At 40.8% G+C, this 13383-nt stretch overlaps 1 protein-coding gene across 1 annotated transcript in view; it reads right to left on the reverse strand.

Moving 5' to 3' along the window:
• LOC140577025 (ankyrin repeat domain-containing protein SOWAHA) overlaps nt 1–7181 on the reverse strand; it is a 33465-nt gene extending 26284 nt beyond the window's left edge. The window contains exons 1-2 of the mRNA XM_072696789.1: nt 6801–7181; nt 415–476 (exon numbers count right to left, since the gene is read on the reverse strand). Coding sequence (XP_072552890.1) covers nt 415–476; nt 6801–6924 — 186 coding nt within the window. The 5' untranslated portion in view covers nt 6925–7181. The remainder of the gene's footprint in view (nt 1–414; nt 477–6800) is intronic.
• Between the last annotated feature and the right edge of the window lie 6202 nt (nt 7182–13383).

Raw genomic sequence — 13383 nt, forward strand, 5'->3', positions numbered from 1 at the left:
CTTGACAAACTGTTTATGTTAGGAATTACTTGTTACCAAAGGAGGTATCAACAGGTATCAGTTATTAACAGTTAAACAGCTCACAACAAACTCACAGCTGCAAACTCCAGTCACAGACTGTGGGGAACACAGATTTGGTTAACAATGACTAGCAAACGGAAGCAATAGAATCTTATCACACTTCAAAACTAATCCAAGAAAAACACTCTACTAATGATGTGTTGATGCATTTTAACCCATTAATGCAGCAAGGCTTATTACGCACTAAGGTGTATTACTCAGTAACTACAGGGACCTCTGTACAAACTGGTGGGGCTGTTTTGTAATAACACTTTCGTCCCACTGGTGGTCCATAGGCTGTTTAATGTGTAAATAGTGTAATATGAAGTGTGAAAGAAGAAATGTCTGACTCACATTCTCGGATTTACACACAGCTATCCTGTCGATGATGAGCTTGAACTCCTCCCTGTATTTGGCTGGAAATAGACAAAAAGTTGGCACAGTAAGAAGCTTGTTCTTTCCCGCAGTCCCAAAATGTCATTCTCTTGGGGCACTAAGAGAGAACACAAATCCAAAAACAAACACTATAAAAAGAGTTATGAGTGTACTGCCAGTACTGCAAGTGCAGCAAGATACATCAGGAAGGAAGCTGTTACCTCGACATGGATTAACCATACATTCTCTTTGCCATATTATTCAAATGTAATCGTAAAACGGTCCCCTTCGTTACATAGTTAATAATGCAATTAAATCACATTTACACTTGATTTATGTTCTGTATAGACACGCTGTGAGAGGTTTTCTGTTTGTTCAAAGTTAATATAAGCTCAAAATTATTTTGTAACACACCATATTTCCTTCATCTTACAAACACAATTGTGTCACAAATTAAACAGTGAGAATCTGACCTCTGATCAATTCAGAATGAATCCATTAGTTTCAGAGAACTACAAGCAAGAAATTATTGAATTATTTAATTTAAACCACGACTTTTTAAAAGGAAATAGGAAATACATAGGAAATACATAGGAAATACATGTTCAATAACCTACCCTGATTAATTTGAACCTACCCTGATTCATTTGTTCAATTTGAACCTACCCTGATCAGAAAGGAAGGTCCTTAAAGTGCCCTTATTCAGGTCTTCCCATTTTGTGTGTCCGTCATTGTTGTTAATGATACAAGTTAAACACACTGTGAGTTAAAATGTAAGTTTGCAGGAACACCCTTTGCTGCCTGGACACAGCATTTTGCTTAGTACTAAGCAAAACAAACCCACAAACACATTTGTCACTTTTTTTTTACAAACTCAACAAAGACTTGTGAGGCTTCTGAAAAAAGACAACCAGAGCTCTGGAAACAAATGCTAAATGTTCGAATCTATTACAGCATATTCATTTAGGGGGAAATACATGATTGGGTTATTTTGAAATGCAAATATGCCCTGTGGAGGACTGGTGCCCTGCCGCTGCCCACAGGCTCACATAAGGACTTCTGCCTTGTTTGGTTCATGCGTTTGGTTCTTTTCTTGTGGATCGGTTCGTGATTCATGTTCATTTGTGTTCATGTTTGGTTCATTGTGTCGATTCAGTGTCTCGTTTCATGTTCATGAGTTTCACCTGAGGCTGGGGGTACTTAAGGAGCCTCAGCGCTTAGTTGGAGGCCGAGAATTGCATGTTTGAATGGCCTTTACTGCTTACAGTGTGTTAAGGCCAGCTTCTGATCTACGTCCTCGTTCGACTCAGCGAGGCTCGCTCGCTCTCTGCCACCCACGCTCACACAGCAGTACCAGGTTAGGTCGGCCTAGCCGCTCTTGCCAAGTAGCTGGTCCCCAGTCTGGTCCCCAGTCTCAGGTGAGTTTTGTTTTCGCCTTCTTGTTTGTGAAGTTTGTGTTGTGTTCACGTTTATGCCCGGTAGCTGCTGCTTCGTTTGCCTTATTTTGCCCTCTTGTGTTATCGTAAGTTTTGTTAATAAACTACTTGCATTGGACCCATCTCTGCGAGTGTTCATCCCTCTGTGTCTGGCCTAACCCACCATGACACTACTCAAGGAATCCATTTCTTCTTCCTTCCTTCTTCTGTCTTGTTTAGACAAAAATGCATCAAACCACTACGTTTAAAAAGCAAAAAGCCCCAAAAAATACATATGTGGTGTAAAAAAAGGCAGTAAAATGTGACTCAAAGCACAAATTACATTGAGCCCACGAGCAAGAACTACCAATTCTTGCATAATGCTGTTTTAATGAATAAACAAGAAATGAAACTAAAAGATATGAAATCGAATCATTTCAGTCAGAGATTTCCATTCATAAGCTGTGTCTGAAACTGTGCCCTATTCACCATATAGTGCACTATTTTGGGGTCCGTGTAATGTAGTGCAGAATTTGCATAGTACATAATGTACAAACGATGTACACTAAATGTGGACGTGGAATATACATAATCCATCCTGTTGGTTTGAAGATTCACACATAGCTTCTGAAAGGAGGACCGACATTCTGTTTATGTGATGCTCTCTGCTGTCGCACAGCACTGAGCTCATACACAGAACGAGCTGTTCATCGTTCACTACCTTGTGGAATTCTGTTCCCTATAACAGTCCTCTATACAGTGACCTGGATTATCACATGTAAGGAACAGTGAATAGGTACAGCTATAGTGTTAATCTCCTTTAAACAAATGAAAGAGACGATACTTTGACCTCTCTCGCTTCTTCATGATACTGGTTGGTGTCTCTAAGCTGTTTACAGCAATAAGATAAGCCAGCAGGTCTTCATCTCAGGCCCTGTCTGAAGAATGTGCCGGACTGTTTGGAATTCCTGGCCAGTGGGAGCTTGTGGCAGTTCTATACTTTATCACCCCCATATGAGCAGTGCCTCCACTCACATTTCCAAATTTAAGGAGTCGACAAAATTGATTGATTATTGTGATTATTGTGATATCTAGGCCCAAACTATGACTGTGATATGAATAAATAATGTGGTTAAAGATTGGGCTGCATTATTCTGAAAATTAAGTATCGTTAAATTACATGAGTACCCTGACTCCTCTGGAAGCGTGTTTGGTCCTAAGAAGCACAGTAAAAAAATGTGATTGGTTAGTTGGCTCATCTGCATGATGCAGGTTACTGCCATATCAGTTAAAGCTAGCATTGACTAATGTTTAACAGATGATCTATTATGTAGCCCTGCTCTGTTTCAGACGGAGAGAAAACCTGTCCTCCTTAAACATTTTGACTCACATTCTTTTGCCTAAAAAGGCGTTCCCTATGGCAAGGAAATCACAGGAAATGGTTCTGATTCCTATCACCCAGGTTGGTTTATATGTGGTGCTGAGTACCCTACGTCTACATGCGTCTGTACAGGTATAGAAGTATTGGTGTTACAAGCTGACATTCATTTTTAGATTTAGCATTATGTAATGTTAACAAAAAAAGTGAACTGTTTGTTAAAAGCAGTTAACTTGATCATTTGTTGTTCGATTTTGATTGCTTTAAAAGAACTCATCAATAGGGCTTCACCAATACCACTTTTCCTTTCCAGTACCAATACCAGATTTTCAATACCGATAACTCATCAATAGGGCTTCACCAATACCACTTTCCAATACCGATACCAGATTTGCCGATACCAACTCTGACTTAAATACTCGATAGATGCAAATGCAGGTTACAAATCCTGATATTTATAGTGTTCCACTTTTTATAGGTTGTACTTTTTATATCTTATTCCAAATAAGATATAATAAGCTTGAAAGAACAGAATTTACTTGTTGAGCTATAAAATATTTATATCTATTTGCTACAATGCAGAAACACAGACAAGTAGGGAAGCATAATCTTGCTAAGCTTGACCAAACAGCTTTTTTAATTGGTGTTGAAAATTCACATTTCAGAAAATAAACAAGTTTAGAAACAAGTAGTGTTAATGCAGCAAATTTCACATGTAGGCACACGTCTATGTAAAAATGTCATGTCATTCTAGATAAACATGGAATGTCAAAATTTGTTAACAGTGGTAGTAAGACTGGGCGAATAATCGAAAATTGATAAAAACTTCTAAATTCTAAACCTCTAATTGACGCAATCAATCATTGATGTATTTAATTTGGTTAATACATTTATTTTAATTCTGTTACAATTTTCCCCAGTGTGCTCATTTACCGTCCCCTTAAAAACAGAGCAGCACGTGTGTAGATCTGTAACTCCGCCCTGTCCAGCCTGCTGCTCCTGGCCAGCACTGAGTAGACCCTAGACCTTTTAAAAACTTCACCACAGAATGTTATTACATTAAACTGTTACAAATACACTACCTGTTGCCTGAGACATTGTTTTACAATAGTTTTATTAGCTTAAAATGTTTACTATTATTATTACTGCATATTTATGTGTAATACACTATGATAATCATAGTATGAAAAATATCTACCCAGCATGATTTCCAGGCATCAGCCTGATGTCCTACAGTTCTCTCTTGAGCTTTCCTACATAGAAAAACTACCCACCCAAAGCAGAGGCGAGAACCTCTGTACTATATAGAACCCACTTGCTAAGAGTGTGTGCAATCTCCAAGCCTTACTAACAATGTCTGAATAGATAGCTTGTCCAGACAACGACCTCTAAAACCGGCCTATGGCCCTGTTAAACAAACAGACAAAAAGTACCACAGCTGCCAAGAAGTGAGTATCAAGCAGTACCAGTGGTGCCAAGGCACTCGAGCGCTTTAGACATTAGCGGCCTGTGTTTAAATACAACACATGGCTGGGACAATTGAGACCTTTCCGTTTCCTGCCAGGGGAAAGAGATATTTGCAAGGTGGCTGTGCACATAGCATCCACAACAACAGGAAACCCAAAGGGAAGTGACAATTTAACCAGCCGGGGAGGCAGAATTCCTGAGCCGGTGGCAAAAAGGAACACACAAATACACAGCTTACGTTTTGGAGGGCTATTTATCAGAGGCTCATGGAGACTTGAGACTTTAGTGTCAGCATGTTCCCACAGAGAAAATAGCAACTGCCCAAACAGTTCAGAAAACAAACATCTAGTCTAAATCTAGACTCTGCAGTCATCTAGAAACTGGACCCGCCGCCAGGAGAGCAGGACACGGACCACATGCTGTTCTAGCTGATTTGGGAATGTTTGGGAATAATTATGATAATTGGACAGCAGCGTCAGATGGTGCCAGGTGTAAGCAGCTTTCCGAACCTCTGTGCACAACTGTACATGGGCATCTGGAACGAACAGTCATGATGGATAATCAGACATTTTGGAGCAGTAAGATACAGTAAAGGCATGCTTCCTCATGGATTAATTGAATTACATTTAAAATGCTGGAAACGCATATTTAATGATTTGGCCTATTTATCGTAGTCCATATGGCCAAGTTCAAAAACGCTTCATTTAAAAACTATATTTAATGTAACACGTAATAATAATAATAATAATGTAATATGTTTAGTAATGCCAAAATATATTTTAGTGTAATGTCACACGCAGACTGTCTGGACTAATCATTAAGCACTTACAATGGTCAATGGTGAACAACTATGGTCCTGGAGGACCTTAGACTAGCACAGTTTGGTGATCTTTCTGCTCCAATATTCCTGATTTGATTGATTAGTTAACTGGGCAAGTTAATTGATCTGCAAGAGCCACAAAATCATCAAACTGTGCTGGAGCTCATCTCTGAAGGAGCAGACCTCTGGACTAATCATTAAGCTCTCACAATGGTTGATGAGTCCAGCACAGTTTGGTGATTTCCCTGTTCCAATATTCCTGATTTGATTGATTAGTTAACTGGGCAAGTTAAGTAGATCTGCAAGAGCCACAAAATCATCAAACTGTGCTGGAGCTCATCTCTGAAGGAGCAGACCTCTGGACTAATCTTTAAGCTCTCACAGTGGTCACTGGTGGACCTCTATGGTCCTAGACGGCCTTGGTCCAGCACAGTTTGGTGATTTCCCTGTTCCAATATTCCTGATTTGATTGATTAGTTAACTGGCCGGGTTAGTAGATCTGCAACAGCCAAAAAATCATCCAACTGTGCTGGAGTTAAGCTCTGAAGGAGCAGACCTCTGGACTAATCATTAAGCTCTCACAGTGGTCACTGGTGGACAACTATGGTCCTGGAGGGCCTCAGACTAGCACAGTTGGGTGATCTCCTCTCTCCAACGTTCCTGATTTGGGTCATTAGTTAACTGGCAGGTTTCGTAGGTCTACAAAAGCCAAGAAATCACCAAACTGTGCTGGAGCTCATCTCTAAAGGAGCAGAGCTGGGCTCTTCTGGTTGGGACAGAGCTAAATGTAGCTAGTTACTGAGTTACACTCCTCAGGGTACAGGTCATGGGAACATGACCAGGACAGGCAGTTCGAGGTGTGCTGTGACTGAATCTTGATCACTCAGGCTAAAAGCCAGTGAACACTTCGTCCTCTTGCAGGCAGCTGTGTGAGAATGGCACAGACGTGGTTCCTACACGAAGCCCAACGGAAATGACACACTACTACCTCGTGTAGCTCCATCTGCTCCCAGAGACTTTAACGTAAAGCAGATGTTAACCTTTTGAGAGGATTTCCCTTAGACCTGAAGCGAAGCGAACTATACGAAAGGGGGGAAAGTGAAAGAGCATGTATAGCGGGTTAGGTTATAAGTTATAACCTGACTGAACACTGGCCATAAAAGTGCCCTGGTTAATAACGGCGAGGCGAGCTAGCAGAGAGAAGCTGTGGCCAAACGCATCAGCATCGCCAAGCTAAGCGAAGGGAAGATGAAACACAGCAAACATTGAGCTACAGGCTACTCACCACGCAGCTGCAAATCGCTATGGCTTATAAACTGCTTATACGTTTTTAGCAAGTCTGAATTTCTGACTTTCCCTCCGGAGGAATAGATGTAGTCCAGCAAAGACGCTTCACTCACATCCCCCATGTCTGACAAGCGGCTACATGGGCAGCGGTGGCTCGGAACTGAACACACTCAGGCAGTGAAGACATGAGCAGGCTCCCCCCCACCAGCAGTCACTGTACCGAGTCTTTGTTAGGGCTGCGAGGGAGCTGGTAATTAAAAAAAGCTAAGAAAGTCCAGCGCTTGTCCACGTTTACTCCACCCAAATCCGGCTAGGGATCCTCCTACAGTTTAACCCTTAAAGCTACTATACTGCGCTGAGTGGACTAAACAGGAGGATACTGAGAGGGGGGGGGAGAGAACCTCCGGAGAGCTCAGCAGTGAAGTCTGGCATCCCACACCCACTCCCCTCCAAGCTCACTTCATAGGATTTCACAGGATTTTACCCACAACCTTAATAACACTACTCCAACAGCATATTCACCAAACAGCCTACACCTCCCACTATACTACACCTTCAATCACAAACTGCCCTACATCCCCAAACCCCTTCTTATCCACAACCACCAACTTCAGGTACTTCTGACAGTTCCTTCATGGCTGCCCTCAGCACACAGCCTCAGAAAAGCTCCATTAACTTCATCTTCAAATGGAACGGTATGCTCGGTAGGCAAATTGTTAAATTAAGCAAATAAACAGTAACTTAAATTAATAATTAAATTATGCAAAAATCTGTGTACTTATTTTTTTAACATTTTCACTTAGACATCAACAACACATCTAATCTGACCAATGTGCTCAAACCATACTATTGTATATATAAAATACAATTTTATATATAAAAACAGTCTAAAAATAGATATAAAAATAGATAACATAACTTATGGTCAATGTCATGATCAATTAAAAATATGTAAATGTTTGGCCTTTGCAACCATGTGGTTCATTTCAAATAGTTTTTTTCTTACATCAGTATAAAAATGTATACAGACACCCTTGTTAAGGGGTTATGGCATCTTCGCCATTGCATTGCCAATAGTTTGAGACCCTGTTGGAGCAGCCAACATGACCCTAGGTCACCAGGCCCAATGCCAAGCATCAGCTAGAAGTGTATAAAGCCCCCTGTTTTTAAGCTGTGCGGCAGTGGAACAGCATTTTCTGGAGTGATGAATTCATCTGATACCTTTGGGATAAGCTGAAGCTGCATTAGGGATCTAGCACTAATTATCCAAGAGCAGTAACTAAGCTCACTACTGTGTGGCTAAATGCAATCAAATCATCACAGCTATGTTTCTGCATCTAGTATAAAGCTTTTTCAGAAGCATAAAGGATGTTACTTGAGTAAAGAGAGGACATGCTCCCTTTTAATACCTTCAGAACATCAGAAGAAATGTTGGATGAGCAGATAAACCTTTGGACATTCAGTGTACAGCCATCCTCTATCAGCATAGGAACAGAAGCCTGCGAGGTGCTGTTTAAGGGATCTTCTTGGTGTAAAATAAAATGTGTAAAATTTTGGACGGGAAACTGCTTTTATAGAAATACATTTATTATCTTCTCATACTACTATTGCTTAATAATGATCCTGAAGGCAATAACTACCATGTGAACATTGTGGAACTTTTAGGAAGTTGCTCCCTGTTAGTCAAGCGAACTCATGGCAGTGAGTCACACAGCTCTTTGCTCCCCTTTCCACTCTGTGTTAACATCTCTGTTAGGTAAGAAGTGTACAGTTAATGAAATGACATGGCCAAAAATATGTGGTCATCCTTCTTATCACTGGTCAGCTATTTCAGCCACACCCATTCCGAGCAGCTGACTAAAATCAACCAGACAGCCATGCAATTTCCTTTAAAGACCACTGGCAGTAGAGAGTACAGCTCAGCAACAGAGCAGTGGACCACACGAGCTCACAGAGAGGGCATAGCTAATCAAATGAGCTTGTCTGTGGTTTGACAGCAGTGTCAGCAACACCAAATGAATGTCCACATACTTTTAGCTACATAGGGTATCTCTAAAAGCAAGCATAGTTTTTATAACAAATGTAAATATATGTTTGACAAGCTGCAAAATCAGTATTCATAAAACGGTTCTAAAATCATGTTCCAGGCTGCTGTAAAATACTCAGCATACACCCATGCTGTATACTACACAAAGCAATTCAGTTCTGTGGTTCATTCAAGTCCAAGTCTGATTACAAAGTCAAGATAAGTCTGATTTCAAGACAAGTCCAATACTACCAAGTCAAAGACAAGTCCAAGTACAATTGCTATGGATTCAGACAAGACAAGTTCGAGTACAAAGACTGTCTAGTCGAAGACAAGTCAAAGGACAAATACTATGTAGTCCAAGATAAATCCAAGTACAAATACTGTCTAATACAAGAGTCAGAGTAAAATACTACCTAATCAGAGACAAATACAAAGTACAAAAACTATAGGACCTATGGGGCAAAGTCAAGTCCCAGTACAAATACAGTCTAGTCCAAGACAAATCTAAATACAAATAAGATCTAGTCTAATGCAAATAATGCACTTTTTATTTCTTACTGCTGCTTTTATTTGTAACAGTACAGTTGAACTAAGACATTAAGTGTCAGTATTATTGACCCAAACCGAACCAGTAAAAAACGTAATTAAAAACTATTAAAATAAGGCAAAATACCTCTTGCAGAAGGTTGTCATTTTTGTGGTGGCGTCGATTCATTGGCCTCTGAGCTAAACACAGTTCAAATGTGTGTATACATCTGCTCATTCTATGTGTGAAAACACTAGTATTTATAGGGAGCTTATGTGCAGCAGCAACAGCTACTCTTCTGAAAAGCCTTTACACTAGATGTTAGAACATAGCAGCGAGGATTTGTTTGCATTTAGAAGAGCATTAGTAAGGTCGAGTAGTGATGTTGGATGATTAGTTATGGATCGTAAATGCCACTCATCCCAAAGGTATCCAGGGCTGGTTTCCCAGAAAGGGATTAGATCTACTCCTAGACTAAATATAACTTTCAGTTGAGAATCACCTTTCAGAATGCTCTGTAGTCCAAGACTAGGCTTTATCCCTGTCTGGGAAACCAGCCCTCAGTGTTTCCTCAACACTGGAGAGAACTCAATTTCCCTGCTCCATAGCGTGTACTGTTTATGGAGTACTTTATCATATTGTGTTTTGTCAGAGTTTTATGAAAGCAATAAACCCCTTGGTGCACACACTGTGATGCGCGAATGAATGAACCGACGATTTCCCGATGATAGGGCCGACACTTTTAGACAGCTGCGCCACTCAGGAGCCCCGGCTCATTGCTTTAATGAAAGAATGTAGGCCACCCTTTATTAAGTGTCACTTAATGTGGCATCTGCTTTGGAATCCAGGCCGCTGATCCAGCATAGGTATTATCACACACACAGCATGCTACACCGGATTAATTGTGTCACCGCATTGTGGATATTACTGCAAATGCATTCTGTTCCCTCCCTCACTACTCACTTACCGATTTGTGGCCTTTCAAATGGGTTCCCATTTAATTAAGAAATATGTTTTAACCCCTATAAAAAAGACAATATTGAACTGACAGTAAGCCTCTTATGCGCTGATACAATTACAGTAAGCTTGCGAGTTGTTCTCATAAACCCTACCTTGTGGTCACTTTCATTTCTCAGACTGCTTAACTGATAAATCATTGCAGGCCGGGACATGGGTCTTAGTGGATGGGCAGCACATAAGCAATCCAAATTAACAGCCTGTTCCACATTTACACACTGATCCAGTTCAATCCAATTCAATTCAATTTAAGTTAATTCATTCATATGGCCTCGAGGTGGTCCTTCTTAGCATCACTGGTCAAGTCAAAAACAAATAAAGGCATATAATATAGTGGAATAGTGTGGCTGCACTGTATTGTATATGTGCTGTTTTTTTTGTCTTTGTCAAATCACCAATGCTGCAGTACTCGAATAGTTCTTTTTTTCTCTCTCAGGCTTGTCTTGAAATTGATATGTATTGTAGTTGTACGCAGACTGGTCATGTACTTGACAGTGTACTCATATACTTAAAAATAAATTTAATTTATGTAACCCCTTTCTCAAACTCAAGAACGCTTTACATTAGCAAAAACAGGAAAAACCACAGACCAAGGGATCTTAGCTGACCCAGAGGAGAAAAGTCCTGCTCAGTGGTCGGCATGAGGGCTCTTAGCGATGATATAGCAATGACATTGCCAGTCTAGAAAGCACCCCAGCCATGATGTAGAGACATTAACAGCAAAGGAAACGCCCCAGCCATGCTGTGGAGACACTGTCAGCCTAGGAGACAATGTGGCCATGATGCACAGTTTTTCACTCAGCTTTACACCTGTGTAATGTGACGTGACAACAAAAGTGATTTGATTTGATATAGAGACATTCCCAGCCTAGAAAACGCCCCAGCCATAATGAAGAGACAACGGCAGCCAAAGAAACACCCAGGTCATGATATAGAGACATTGCCAGCCTAGGAAACATCTCAACCACAATGCAGAGACATTGCCAGCCTAGGAAATGCCCTAGCCATGATGCAGAGACATTGCCAGCCTAGGAAACGCCCCAGCCTTGATGCAGAGACAATGTCTTCGAGTCCACCAGTGTGTCCCACATTATAGTGAAATTCAAATGTTTAGCAATGGTCACGTACTGTAACAAAGTAATCCAAACTGATATCTAACCATATTAGCATGTTCACACCATGCTGGTCATTAAGTCTATAGTACAGTGGTCAGCAGCACATTCAAGCTACTGTGGAATCACCTGACTCATCCAAGCCCGAGTCCTACATGAAGCTTACATTTCAAAAGCTCCAGAAGATGAGAACACCTGCTAGTCAGGTTGGAAAGGTTGTTTATTGTGCACCTTCTAGGTTTCTTTACTGGTCAAAGTACCAATGTACCAAAGGTACCAAAGGCAAATTCTCTAAGAGATGCTGAAGAGTTGCCATGTCATTCTGCACATTTTAGTGAACCCATCTCAACCCACATAATCCATCTGAATAAGGAGCCTGACAAAGCCAGTTGTTGCTCAGCAGCATCAAGGTCAGTCGACTGGTGTGTAACGCTGCTGCCGCAGCTGTTCCCATGGTAATCCACTCCATATGGCCGCTGCTTGTCGCTGAAGCCTTTTCGCAGAACAAAGCGTTGTAAACATGCTTTAGTTCACCATTGCTGGATGCTCAACCACCCCCCCCCATTCAAAACGCCACCTAAATCCAATCACCTAGGCCTTTTAAAAAGGGACATCGATTAAAGCGGACATGGGGAAAGTAGCACGCATTTAAGCCCTTTAATACGAGCTTTTAGAGCCAACCCCCTCACCTCTCATAGCCACAACCACCAACAGTTTAGCACAGGGACATGGTTGGCAGGGGCTTAGAGCGGGGATTGTTTAGGCAGACAATGGTGTCTACCTGATTTTTAATCCTCTGGTGGCACAGAGTGCTCGGATTGGCGACGTTTAATAAATGAAAGTGCATCTCTCGTAATCTGGATTTGCCAAAGTGCCCTTTTGTGTTAATCAGACAGGGCCTTTTCTGTTCAGGATGCTTTTTGACATCTGTCACAGGGAGACGCGTTAACCCTTGAATGCCCCTAGAGCCTAGATTTTGGATGCTGGATGGAGGTACCAGCTGTCTAATGAACAAAAATTAAACCAGTCAAAAGCAGATTTTATTACCTGTTGTGCTTAACGTGCTTAAGACTCAGAATTGTGCTTGACAAAATTATTATTCCCTAAACGTATTACAAGTATTTATGTGCAAATTCAACCAGATATTTAATGCTTATCAAGACCTAACACTTAGTAACTCATTTGTAATGATGTTTGCAGATCTTTTGTAAAATAATGTAAACCGGACATTTCTTACTTACAAAACCTTACTAGACAATTCTACCATTTTTTATACCAGTTATTCAATGTGAGATGGTTAACTGTAGAGAAAATTTGGGAGCGTTTGGGAGCAGAGAGTGTTAGGATGATTCTAAGGGCCTGTTAATGACAGGGGCCGAAAAATGTATGTATTAATTGAGCAATTTGGCAGAATTGAGTTGTGAGGCCCAGTGTAATATTTTTCAAGTGGCCCAAAATCCCTAAACCCTGGGTAGGAAGCAGTGTCTTCAACACAAGCATAGCCATTTATTTATTATCTAAAACAACCAGTAAACCTACACATGTCAATTTAGGTACTATGAAGTTGTAAGTTCATTTTTTGTGCACTCACAAGCTGTCTCATTAGAATTATAGTGCCTCCCATCTGAGTAGCTTCAGCCACTACCGGCCCAAACTGCCAGGTCATGAGGTGCATTTTTGGGTATACTTTAAAAATATACAGTGGAAGGTAGTAGAGTATATCACTCCTGATTTGAGTAGCTGGAAACTGAAAGACAGAAAAGCAAGTAGAGCTTATAGAGAAATAGAGAGTTAAACTCTGCAAACAGAAAACAATGAGACATAGCTATAAATATAGAAGTAAAAGGTAATAATTAATGTAGCCTGTCATGCTTAATTCTTGTAGTATTTTGAGCAC

The sequence above is a fragment of the Salminus brasiliensis genome, chromosome 14 (assembly GCF_030463535.1).
Source record: "Salminus brasiliensis chromosome 14, fSalBra1.hap2, whole genome shotgun sequence".
Lineage (NCBI taxonomy): Eukaryota > Metazoa > Chordata > Actinopteri > Characiformes > Bryconidae > Salminus > Salminus brasiliensis.